Source organism: Schistocerca cancellata, chromosome 6 (genome assembly GCF_023864275.1).
Source record: "Schistocerca cancellata isolate TAMUIC-IGC-003103 chromosome 6, iqSchCanc2.1, whole genome shotgun sequence".
In the NCBI taxonomy this organism is placed as follows: Eukaryota; Metazoa; Arthropoda; class Insecta; order Orthoptera; family Acrididae; genus Schistocerca; species Schistocerca cancellata.
Window position 1 is genome coordinate 725,427,529 of NC_064631.1, and position 13,564 is coordinate 725,441,092.

A 13,564-nucleotide genomic window follows, 5' to 3' on the forward strand; every position below is an offset into this window, starting at 1 on the left:
TCCTCATTACCAACAAACACTGTCTGCCTGTGTCCATTCATGCGAATGGACAGTTTGTTGCTGGTCATTCCCACATAGAACGCTTCACAGTGTAGGCAGGTCAGTTGGTAAATCACGTGGGTGCTTTCACACGTGGCTCTGCCTTTGATCGTGTACACCTTCCGGGTTACAGGACTGGAGTAGGTGGTGGTGGGAGGGTGCATGGGACAGGTTTTACACCGGGGGCGGTTACAGGGGTAGGAGCCAGAGGGTAGGGAAGGTGGTCTGGGGATTTCATAGGGATGAACTAAAAGGTTGCGAAGGTTAGGTGGACGGCGGAAAGACACTCTTGGTGGAGTGGGGAGGATTTCATGAAGGATGGATCTCATTTCAGGGCAGGATTTGAGGAAGTCGTATCCCTGCTGGAGAGCCACATTCAGAATCTGATCCAGTCCCGGAAAGTATCCTGTCACAAGTGGGGCACTTTTGGGGTTCTTCTGTGGAAGGTTCCGGGTTTGAGGAGATGAGGAAGTGGCTCTGGTTATTTGCTTGTGTACCAGGTCGGGAGGGTAGTTACGGGATGCAAAAGCTGTTTTCAGGTTGTTGGTGTAGTGGTTCAAGGATTCCGGACTGGAGCAGATTCGTTTGCCACGAAGACCTAGGCTGTAGGGAAGGGACCGTTTGATGTGGAACGGGTGGCAGCTGTCATAATGGAGGTACTGTTGCTTGTTGGTGGGTTTGATGTGGACGGACGTGTGAAGCTGGCCATTGGACAGGTGGAGGTCAACGTCAAGGAAAGTGGCATGGGATTTGGAGTGGGACCAGGTGAATCTGATGGAACCAAAGGAGTTGAGGTTGGAGAGGAAATTCTGGAGTTCTTCTTCACTGTGAGTCCAGATCATGAAAATGTCATCAATAAATCTGTACCAAACTTCGGGTTGGCAGGCCTGGGTAACCAAGAAGGCTTCCTCTAAGCGACCCATGAATAGGTTGGCATACGAGGGGGCCATCCTGGTACCCATGGCTGTTCCCTTTAATTGTTGGTATGTCTGGCCTTCAAAAGTGAAGAAGTTGTGGGTCAGGATGAAGCTGGCTAAGGTAATGAGGAAAGAGGTTTTAGGTAGGGCGGCAGGTGATCGGCGTGAAAGGAAGTGCTGGATCAGATTCTGAATGTGGCTCTCCAGCAGGGATACGACTTCCTCAAATCCTGCCCTGAAATGAGATCCATCCTTCATGAAATCCTCCCCACTCCACCAAGAGTGTCTTTCCGCCGTCCACCTAACCTTCGCAACCTTTTAGTTCATCCCTATGAAATCCCCAGACCACCTTCCCTACCCTCTGGCTCCTACCCCTGTAACCGCCCCCGGTGTAAAACCTGTCCCATGCACCCTCCCACCACCACCTACTCCAGTCCTGTAACCCGGAAGGTGTACACGATCAAAGGCAGAGCCACGTGTGAAAGCACCCACGTGATTTACCAACTGACCTGCCTACACTGTGAAGCGTTCTATGTGGGAATGACCAGCAACAAACTGTCCATTCGCATGAATGGACACAGGCAGACAGTGTTTGTTGGTAATGAGGATCACCCTGTGGCTAAACATGCCTTGGTGCACGGCCAGCACATCTTGGCACAGTGTTACACCGTCCGGGTTATCTGGATACTTCCCACTAACACCAACCTGTCAGAACTCCGGAGATGGGAACTTGCCCTTCAGCATATCCTCTCTTCTCGCTATCCGCCAGGCCTCAATCTCCGCTAATTTCTAATTTCAATTTGCCGCCGCTCGTACCTCACCTGTCTTTCAACATCATCTTTGCCTTTGTACATCCGCCCCGACTGACATCTCTGCCCAAACTCTTTGCCTTTACAAATGTCTGCTTGTGTCTGTGTATATGAGGATGGATATGTGTGTGTGTGCGAGTGTATACCTGTCCTTTTTTCCCTCCTTTTTTCCCCCTAAGGTAAGTCTTTCCGCTCCCGGGATTGGAATGACTCCTTACCCTCTCCCTTAAAACCCAAATCCTTTTGTCTTTCCCTCTCCTTCCCTCTTTCCTGACGAGGCAACCATTGGTTGCGAAAGCTAGATTTTGTGTATATGTTTGTGTTTGTCTGTGTGTCTATCGACCTGCCAGCGCTTTTGTTTGGTAAGTCTCATCATTTTTCTTTTTAAATATATTTTTCCCACGTGGAACGTTTCCCTCTATTATATTCATATCATTAATTTGAACCCAACAATCACGTTTGTTATTGTTATTGTCACTGTTACATCTCGTAGTCTTTTCTGTCATCTTATTTCCTCCTTCTGTTTTTGCCAGCAGTTTTACTTTCTTTTCACCTTCTCCTTTTTTACCGTAATCCAGTATTCAATTTTATCCCGCCGATGTATACTCAATAATACGTAATAATACGTAACCCACTTCCAAACAAAAAAATTTTTTTTCCGCTTTCAACACCACCGCTGCTATAAAATCCACCGTTTCCATTTCACAAACAGTTCCTTTCAGTTATTTAACAACCTTTTCGGCTAGTTTTAATATCTTTTGCTTTATTTCCATTTCCGTTTTTCTCACATCATCGATCATTTCTAGCCGCTTCCCACAGGTTTTAACGTCATTATTTCTTCATCAGACAATTGTTAGCTTCATTTCCATAATCTGTCACCACCAAACCACCCTTTTAATACATCCTCACGTAGTTTTTTCGAAATTCTCCCGTATTTCTTCACCCTTTAACGTGTTTTGGCGGCAACACAACCACCTAACCTTCATGCACATCATTTTCTACCTACACAAGTTCACCACAGGATCAACAGCCCAGCTCTAACCAACCCTTTTTCACCTTTTTTCACACCAGATTTTTATATTTATTTTCATTTTCATTTCAGCCTCGTGTTCCACTTTCCACCTTCTAGGACCATGTCACCCTCACAACACCTCCACAACGACCCCATTAAGTTTTATTTACATTCCCTCCGCAAACATGCCTTCGCCCTAGCCAGATTACACTCCCATATTTTATTTTCTCAGGCTTGTCTGACATTTGGCATCACCCCCAAAGGCCTCACACTTAAAGTTCCCATCTCTGGCTGCAACCCTTCTTTCCATCAGTCCCTATACCAGTTCCAAACTGAACAATCCATTGCCCTCACCCACCTAATCCTTCACCTGCACATCCACTCAGCCAATCAACACACCCATCAACTCCTGTCCCTAATAAAAGTCCTCAATCTTTCCTCTCCCACATCCACACCGGTTGTTCAGAGCATCCTCCTACAGGCCAACCGCAAATTAGAAAAGCATGCCACCCTCCACCTTAAAAAACTATCCAATCTCCTGGTTTCCCACCTCCGGAAAGGCAACTCACTCACCCTTCACAACCTTTCCAGCAAACCTCAACCTCCTCTCATTGCACACAAACCCAGTCTCTCCCATCTACTCAATCTCCCACTTCCAGCTCCACTCCCTCCAAAACCTCAAAATTCCAATCAACGCAATCTGGAACCACAACACCCCAATTCAGTAGTTAACCTTTCCTCCAAACCTCTCTCCCAATCCGAAACCTCTGTCCTATCCAAAGGCCTCACCTTCAGCCCCACTCCCAGATTTAACCAAACAGCCCTCGTCAAAGATTTACTGTCCTACACCCGTACTCTCTGCTGGAAATATCACTTTGCCACGAAGAAAAATGATCCTAATCCTACTCCTAATGATCCAACTCCCCAAGACACTAACCAAATTGAACCATGCCTGGAACAGTTCCGTCCTCCGTCACAGCGGGACCCACCTCCTCTTCCTCAAAATCACCCTCTCCTAACCTTCCAGGAATTTCTGACTTCCAGCCTTGCCTCTCAATCCTTCTTAAAAAACCTTAATCCTACTCCCAACATCACCACTGCTGAAGCCCAGGCTATCCGTGATCTGAAGGCTAACCGATCCATCGTCATTCTTCCGGCTGACAAGGGTTCCACAACTGTGGTACTTGATCGTCGGGAGTATGTGACTGAGGGACTGCGTCAGCTTTCAGACAACACTACTTACAAAGTTTGCCAAGGCAATCCCATTCCTGATGTCCAGGCGGAGCTTCAAGGAATCCTCAGAACCTTAGGCCCCCTACAAAACCTTTCACCCGACTCCATCAACCTCCTGACCCCACCAACACCCCGCACCCCTACCTTCTACCTTCTTCCCAAAATTCACAAACCCAATCATCCCGGCCGTCCCATTGTAGCTGGTTACCAAGCCCCCACCGAACGCATCTCTGCCTACGTAGATCAACACCTTCAACCCATTACATGCAGTCTCCCATCCTTCATCAAAGACACCAACCACTTTCTCGAACGCCTGGAATCCCTACCCAGTCTGTTACCCCCGGAAACCATCCTTGTAACCATTGATGCCACTTCCTTATACACAAATATTCCGCATGTCCAGGGCCTCGCTGCGATGGAGCACTTCCTTTCACGCCGATCACCTGCCGCCCTACCTAAAACCTCTTTCCTCATTACCTTAGCCAGCTTCATCCTGACCCACAACTTCTTCACTTTTGAAGGCCAGACATACCAACAATTAAAGGGAACAGCCATGGGTACCAGGATGGCCCCCTCGTATGCCAACCTATTCATGGGTCGCTTAGAGGAAGCCTTCTTGGTTACCCAGGCCTGCCAACCCGAAGTTTGGTACAGATTTATTGATGACATTTTCATGATCTGGACTCACAGTGAAGAAGAACTCCAGAATTTCCTCTCCAACCTCAACTCCTTTGGTTCCATCAGATTCACCTGGTCCCACTCCAAATCCCATGCCACTTTCCTTGACGTTGACCTCCACCTGTCCAATGGCCAGCTTCACACGTCCGTCCACATCAAACCCACCAACAAGCAACAGTACCTCCATTATGACAGCTGCCACCCGTTCCACATCAAACGGTCCCTTCCCTACAGCCTAGGTCTTCGTGGCAAACGAATCTGCTCCAGTCCGGAATCCTTGAACCACTACACCAACAACCTGAAAACAGCTTTTGCATCCCGTAACTACCCTCCCGACCTGGTACACAAGCAAATAACCAGAGCCACTTCCTCATCTCCTCAAACCCGGAACCTTCCACAGAAGAACCCCAAAAGTGCCCCACTTGTGACAGGATACTTTCCGGGACTGGATCAGATTCTGAATGTGGCTCTCCAGCAGGGATACGACTTCCTCAAATCCTGCCCTGAAATGAGATCCATCCTTCATGAAATCCTCCCCACTCCACCAAGAGTGTCTTTCCGCCGTCCACCTAACCTTCGCAACCTTTTAGTTCATCCCTATGAAATCCCCAGACCACCTTCCCTACCCTCTGGCTCCTACCCCTGTAACCGCCCCCGGTGTAAAACCTGTCCCATGCACCCTCCCACCACCACCTACTCCAGTCCTGTAACCCGGAAGGTGTACACGATCAAAGGCAGAGCCACGTGTGAAAGCACCCACGTGATTTACCAACTGACCTGCCTACACTGTGAAGCGTTCTATGTGGGAATGACCAGCAACAAACTGTCCATTCGCATGAATGGACACAGGCAGACAGTGTTTGTTGGTAATGAGGATCACCCTGTGGCTAAACATGCCTTGGTGCACGGCCAGCACATCTTGGCACAGTGTTACACCGTCCGGGTTATCTGGATACTTCCCACTAACACCAACCTGTCAGAACTCCGGAGATGGGAACTTGCCCTTCAGCATATCCTCTCTTCTCGCTATCCGCCAGGCCTCAATCTCCGCTAATTTCTAATTTCAATTTTCCGCCGCTCGTACCTCACCTGTCTTTCAACATCATCTTTGCCTTTGTACATCCGCCCCGACTGACATCTCTGCCCAAACTCTTTGCCTTTACAAATGTCTGCTTGTGTCTGTGTATATGAGGATGGATATGTGTGTGTGTGCGAGTGTATACCTGTCCTTTTTTCCCTCCTTTTTTCCCCCTAAGGTAAGTCTTTCCGCTCCCGGGATTGGAATGACTCCTTACCCTCTCCCTTAAAACCCAAATCCTTTTGTCTTTCCCTCTCCTTCCCTCTTTCCTGACGAGGCAACCATTGGTTGCGAAAGCTAGATTTTGTGTATATGTTTGTGTTTGTCTGTGTGTCTATCGACCTGCCAGCGCTTTTGTTTGGTAAGTCTCATCATCTTTCTTTTTAAATATATTTTTCCCACGTGGAACGTTTCCCTCTATTATATATATATATATATATATATATATATATATATATATATATATATATATATATATATATATATATAAAGTCTCCTCTTGTCTGCCAAGGGAGCTAAGAATATGACCAACAAACTCTGTTTTTGCCAAATGTGCTGACTATTTTTCGCTTGAACCATGTTATGGTGAGGTAGTACTTACAGTTTTCTGCAAAAGTAAGAATGAATAATAATGGCCTATAGTTTCCTAATTCACCTTAGATTTCTCATTTAGTGACTGGGTTTCCTTTGCTTACTTTTGATTGGGGAAAATATCTTCCCCTGGTGCAGCAGTCAATACAACCCTTAGTGACTGTACCTAACTTGTTCGACTGCAGACCTCTGACTTCTGCATTTGTAGATTTAAGCTTGCAGTGTATAGTGCAGTACCTTCTGCCCTCCCCTAATCTCCACTCAAATGATAAGAGAAATCAAGGTATTTGATATATAAATCGACTTTATTGTAACAAATGACAAGATACACAATACATTCCACTCATTGTAGAGTTTGCTAGGCTGATACACACATCCATTCATTGCAGGATCTCAGAACTACCTGCCTGCTCTAAGTATACAGACAGATGGGCAAACCCAAATGCAGTTATACTGGCAAAATGGACTGACAGACTTGTCCAGATACAAACACTATGCCAGATGACATTACAAGTTGCAACACTGCTAGAGAGAACTTGACAGCAATTTTAGCTGATCTTCACTGCTCTTCTTTATGGGATATGACGCAACACCATGTTAAGCAGATAACTTGTTTTATTGTGTTTGCAACTTGCGTCTCATTTGCTTTGGTGAAAACAATGGTATAACTACTGCTTGCTATAGCAGTGGTTTGAGCTGAATGAACTGTAGTACTCATGTCACAGATTCTAAAGACCACACCGACAATAAAATGCTTGCCTTAAACATACTACAAAGGGCTATTGTATGAGGTTCTTTCAAAAGAAACCTGGTCAGTGCATATACCTTTGCCTTACATGTAAGGTGGCACCATATAACTGCCAGTATGGTGACGCCGTCTATTGGTAGAGACTGACGCATGTGCACCATTTGAGATTGCATACCTACAGTATGTTTTCATGTCGAAGAGAAGGTGGTCACACACGTTATCGTCCACTACCAAATGTGCGAGCGAGTAAGCAGGAACAACGAGGAGTGATTTGATTTTTGGCAGAGGAGGGAGTTGGCGGCCGTGAAATGTATCGACGGATGAAGGCTGTGTATGGTGAGTACAGTCTGAGTTGTTTGAGTGTTGTGGAATGGCACAAACAATTCCTTGAGGGGCACGAGTCACAGGAAGATGATGCTTGTTCTGGACAGGCTCTTTCTGTTATCGCACCGTAAAAGGTTATGGAAACAAATACTTTAGTCTTGGACAACTGCAGAATCACCGTGGACGAGATCCATCAGTTGCTGGGTATTAGCGTGGGCACTGCCCACACCATAATGCATCAACACTTGAACTTCTACACCTACATCCATACTCGGCAAGCCATACGACAGTGTGTGGCGGAGGGTACCCTGAGTACCTCTACCTCGACCTCTTTCGAAAAATCTGTGAGCAGTGGGTTCCCCACCAACTGACTGCGGTGAAGACGACATTGCAGCAGTTTTGATGAGAAATGCTGGAACATCCATCATATAGTACCAACCTTTCACCATGTGACTTTCATGTGTTTGGACCTCTAAAACAAGTTATTCACAGACATCAATTCGTAACAGAAGATGGAGTGTGTGGGCTGGGTCCAGGCCTGGATCGGACAGCAGCCTACTAGCTTCTTCAAGGATGAAATTGACCAACTAGTGTCGCAATGGGATAAATATGCCAACAGTTTTGGTGACTATTTTTGAGTATGTGTATTGTGTATAACTACATTTTTGAGTTAATAAAATTGTTACCATTACTTTCTTTACACTAGTGACCAGGTTTCATTTGAATGCCCCTTATATCTTGTCTCTGGCAAGTACTGGTGACATGCTTTCTAACTCAACGGGTGGGAGGACGACAAGTAATTGTTAGACACTGCAGGGTGGCGGAGCGCTTCCAAGGCACATGTTTTTGAAAGGGTTCTCAAAGGGACATTGTCTCCTCAAATGCTCCAGATGGTCACATGCTTTCTCAGCCCAAGAATGGAAAGCTAGATGACACTGTGTATTAGATACCAAGGCTACTGCACGCACGAATACAACGTCTACAGAAGGGACAGCCACCAGTGATTCGGCCTGCCTCGTGTTGCTCTCAAGACATCCTTTGTGTATATTATTGGCTCTCATAAATACCAACCACCCCTATAAGGTTAAAAAATGCCAGCACAAACAGTATCAAACTGAAGTTCCACTTTAGTTTCAATCAACTACCACATCAAATCAAAACATGAATGATTTCTTAACAGTGAAAGCGGAAAAGATTTATATACCGAATACTATGACAAAATTAATACATGCTAATGGAATCATCCAAGTAAACACATATTTTGTGAGAGATTGTGTTGTGATCTTCAATCTGAAGACTGGTCTGATGCAGCTCTCCAACCTACTATATCCTGTGCAAACCTCTTCATCACCAAATAATTACTTCAACTATATCTTTTTGTATCTTTGTATCTGCTTACTGTATTCATCTCTCGATCTCCCTCTATGATGATTTTTACCCCCCGCTCCCCCAAACACAACTTTCCTCGAATACTAAACTGGTAAACCCTTGATTACTCATAATGTGTCCTATAAACCAATCCCTTCTTTTAATTTCTCCCCCAATTCTATTCAGTATCTCCTCATTTGTTACGTGATCTACCTATCTAATTCTCAGTATTCTTCTGTAGCACCACACTTCAAAAACTTCTATTGTCTTCTTGTCTAAACTGTTTACCATCCGTGTTTCACTTCTGTACATGGCTACATTCCAGACAAATACCTTGATAAAAGACTTACTAACACTTAAGTCTAAATTTGATGTTAACAAATTTCTCTTCTTCAGAAATGCTTTTCTTGCCATTGCCAGTCTACATTTTATATCCTCTCCACTTTGGCCATCATCAGTTATTTTGCTGCCAAAGTATCAAAACTCAACTACTACTTTAAGTGTCTCGTTTCCTAATTTAATTTCCTCACCATCACTTGATTTAATTTAACTACACTCTATTATCCTAGTTCCATTCTCTCATATTAAGTGTAGTAAATACACAGTGTTTGGTGTCATTAAAATCAACATTTAAGTGTGATTTAGAATATAACTTCTGTTTGGTTGAAGTTGTTGAGATTAGCCAATTGGTTCACAGCTGTGTAACTTTGTCTATCTTATTGCACGGCAATACAATCAACTTATATGGTGGGAGAGGAACAGATGCAGTCAGCCAAGGCCAGACAAACTGAATGGTATTGGGAGGTGGTGTTTTCAAAGTTTAGCTGGGAATTGACGTTGAGAGGATGAGGGGACTTCAGGTTGAGACTCCAGACAGTTGTGAACTGTTTCAGATTATTAGCAGACTTCGGTGTGGGACTTCATCGAATCCAAACATTTTTCAATGTGTTTGAGGACTTCTGTTGGGAGTCAGGAGAGTCCAGACATATCAATGTTTCCTTAGCTGTGTTAGTTCCAAACTTCACATTTTATCGATAGTATACTGTGATTTCAAAGATTTTCATGTAGTAGGACAGATAGAGTTTTTGAGCTTTCACTGGGTTTATCTGAGCTTGGAATGCTTACACCAGTGGTATTAGTTCAGAGCAGCAAAGTTGTATCGGAAAATGTTGTCAGGCTCAGGAACAGTTAGAACATTATTTCTGCAAATTGTGAATGAGACTTTAAGTCTCTCTGGTACAGTGTTTAACTGCTGAAGTGACTGAGATAATTAGTGCAACTCATATATTGTTATTATAGAAGGAAACATTCCACGAAGGAAAAATATACCTAAAAACAAAGATGATGTGACTTACCAAATGAAAGTGCTGGCAGGTCGACAGACACACAAACGAACACAAACATACACACAAAATTCAAAATTCAAAATTGAGGCAACAGTTTGTTGCGAAAGCTTGAATTTTGTGTGTATGTTTGTGTTTGTTTGTGTGTCTGTCGACCTGCCAGCACTTTCATTTGGTAAGTCACATCATCTTTGTTTTTAGTCATATATTGTTATTATTAGATAAATAAGAGCAATTTAAACAAGTTTTTAGTGTCACCCAGTTTCATTGGTGAAATCAAGTTCCAGCTACTTGAATTTAAATAGCACACAGTTAGCAGGTCTACTAGGGCATCACAAACTCAAGATCATTACAAAGTTTTGCAGAGGTGTGTGTTTGTGTTTGGTCTGTAGACAAAACCTGATGAGCCAATTTCAGATAAAATCCAGTCCCAAGGAGGAATTGTATTTCTGAACAGGGATAGATCACAAGATGTAAGTATAAATTTTCAGAAAAAGAGAAATATGGAGTTCTTACCTCTTCATCAGCTGATGCAAACTGAAGTCCTGCTTCTGGCAGAGCTCCAAAGTACATTATATTTCGGATATTTAGCTTTTTTGGGTATTTCATTGTCCCATTTCTGATTGTATCAATGAATAATCTAAGATTCTGTTTCTCTCTTTGGAGGGATACATGGTGCCACAGACCATCATTCAGGTCAGAATGAGTTACAATTTTGTTTTGCCGTTTTCCTTTTTTAATTACTACTTTCATTTTCTTGTTAAATAATGTTCCTACAATGTAATGCCTCTGTTTCCGTCTTGAATCCTGTAACAGAAAAAAATGTCATCCTGAACAGTGAAATTGATGTTAAGCACATTTACATCATAAAAATAGATTCATAAATCTTCAATTAGCTATGTATAAACAGAATGTTCTAATGTAAAAAGCAATAGCAAAATCCTTTCCTAACCTAATAGTCTCCGCTTCAATTTCATAAACTCTGTTGATTTTTTATGTCATTGCAATTTCTTTTTTTCCCTTTTTCTTTCTTTTTTGTTTTTCTTTCCTTTTTTTAATTTCATCCGAACAAATTTTAGAAGATGTTGTGAAACTGTTATATTCACAAAATATTGAAGAGTCAATTGATTTCTTAAACTTCTAACTCACTTCCTAAGTGATTAATCACGAGAGAAGACTGGATTAAATAAATCACAAGAGTCAAGTTTTTATAGCTATCCTGGAGTTATGAAATATTGTTTAATTGACTTCGTATAAAATCTTTCTTAGTGTTAATCCTGTTCTATGGTGTCTGCTGTTTATCTCAACCTGGCAAACTTATTTTATTTTATTCTTCTTTTATTTTAATTTACTCCCTTAATATTACAAAGTAGTCAGTTGATTTCTTTGTTCATCCTATAAATCTTTCCAGATTGTGGGATACAGAACACACACACACACACACACACACACACACACACACACACACACACACATCTATATACAGTAGTTATTTCAGCAGACAGCAGATACGTGAATTTTAGCTTTATCGACAAAGGTTCTTGCAGTAGCTGCACTGTCTTGTTTCAAGTCTTTTGTATCTTAAATGATCTAGAAATTCTGCTACTGAATAGAAGCAATTACTTTATACAGAAGACTATTGTAAATTTGTATAGTGCTGTTTCCTGTGGAGGTTTTATAGGCTGATGTCCTTATTGACTGGACATGAAACTTTTCCTTTCATCTTGTATCTTGTTTATGGATATCAAAATTTTCATTTATGTCTTTTAAATTCTTTCTAATATATTTACAGATTTCCAGTATATACATACAGGGAAGAGGAAGAACTGATGACTTTTGAAACAGGGGTTTGCAAGAATCTGTTTGTCGACCATGTTGCATTGCTCTTACAGTTCTTTTTTGAGTTAAGAAGATGGCTGAACTAGGTGTTGTATTACCCCAGAATATAATTCTGTACAGTAGGATGGTGTGGAATTGGACACAGTAGGCAGTTCGGACAGTGCTATAACTTGGTTTGACAGAGAGTAAACGCAGACTGTAACATATTTTATTTAGTGTTCCATTAATTTTGTTTATATATGTGTGCCATTTGAAGTTATTTTGAAGCCAAAGCCTAAAAACTTTGTTTCCAGAGAAGATGAAATTTTGTTGGAATTTATTGTCACACTGGTGTAGCATGCATCACCTTTTAAACAGAAATTTAGGAATGTTGTTTTTTTGGTGTTTATCATAAGTTTATTCCCCTCAACCATCTATTTAGCTGTTCTGTAACCTTATTAACAGCTCTTGAAGCTGACTTGGGGTATTTCCTGTAGTTAGGATGCTTGTGTCATCTGCAAAAAAAAGTGTTTGTTTGTGACTCAATGTTCAGTCTAGATCATTTATATACAGCAGAAAGAGGTTTGGCCCAAGAAAGGATCCCCAAGGGACTCCTTTATTTAGCACATCTGCATCTGAGAAGATAATGGCATTCTTTACTGTTTTGTTGCACTTTCGACACTTTTTGTCAGTTAGATACAATTTTTCACTTAAGAGAGGGAAGACACGAATTGCGTAAACTTCGTTGTATGTGTTATCAGGTTATAAATGTTCATCTGTCATATTTTTTGAGGTGTAAATTTGAGAAAAGCCAAGCATGTACCTAAATAAGCACGGAGAACTGCCTAAACACCACACTCAAGCTGCCTGGTGTAGTAGACCGATGGTCATTAATCCACCGTGCAGATTCAATTCAGGTCTGTCTCACCCCTCTGTCACACCAGCTAGTGCACTGAGCATAAAGCTATACGAATGGGTCACTTCATATAAAATCTAGTTGTATGGTAAATAGTTTAAAACCTGATACAAATTGGCTGTTCTCTCAACAAGGTACAAGATAAAGAATCGTACACACATTCATGTCACATTCAGAACAAACAACCATACTCTCTGAAACAAAGGTACTTCTCTGTCACTTTGTTATGTTTGTGCAACATACTTACTGGAATGAAGAACAGAAGCCCATTTGGGTAGAATGTCCTAAAATCAAATTCTAAAGCAAAGTTCTTCTGCAAGATGCTCCGGACACCAAGATCCATTTTTATGTGGCTCTGATGAGAATCTCCAAATTTCACTGCACCTTGCTCCACTGAATAACTGGCAACCTGACACTTATTCATTTTATGCCAAATACTTCCTTGTGGTATAAACTGGATGTTGTTCCGATCAGGAATACTTCTGCTTGAGCGTCCAATGGCTGCATGTTTAAAAGAAACTGGGTCATCAAACTGAAGCAGTCTGCAACAAGAAGGGCATTTTACTTTAACAATGAAAATGTGGAATAATAAAAGCAACACATAATGTAAATAAATTCAAAGTCAGAAGACTTCCAGTTCATTATTTCCACAAAAGTAGATCAACAGTCTCAACAGGTTTTGGAGAAGAT

General features: G+C 42.3%; 1 protein-coding gene across 1 annotated transcript in view; it reads right to left on the reverse strand.

The window, feature by feature from the left end:
- The window catches only part of LOC126088492 (laminin subunit alpha-1), a 717,591-nt gene that overhangs the window by 70,203 nt on the left and 633,824 nt on the right, over positions 1–13,564 (reverse strand). Inside the window, exons 39-40 of the mRNA XM_049906633.1 lie at positions 13,122–13,416; positions 10,657–10,947 (exon numbers count right to left, since the gene is read on the reverse strand). Of these exons, the coding sequence (XP_049762590.1) occupies positions 10,657–10,947; positions 13,122–13,416 (586 nt within the window). The remainder of the gene's footprint in view (positions 1–10,656; positions 10,948–13,121; positions 13,417–13,564) is intronic.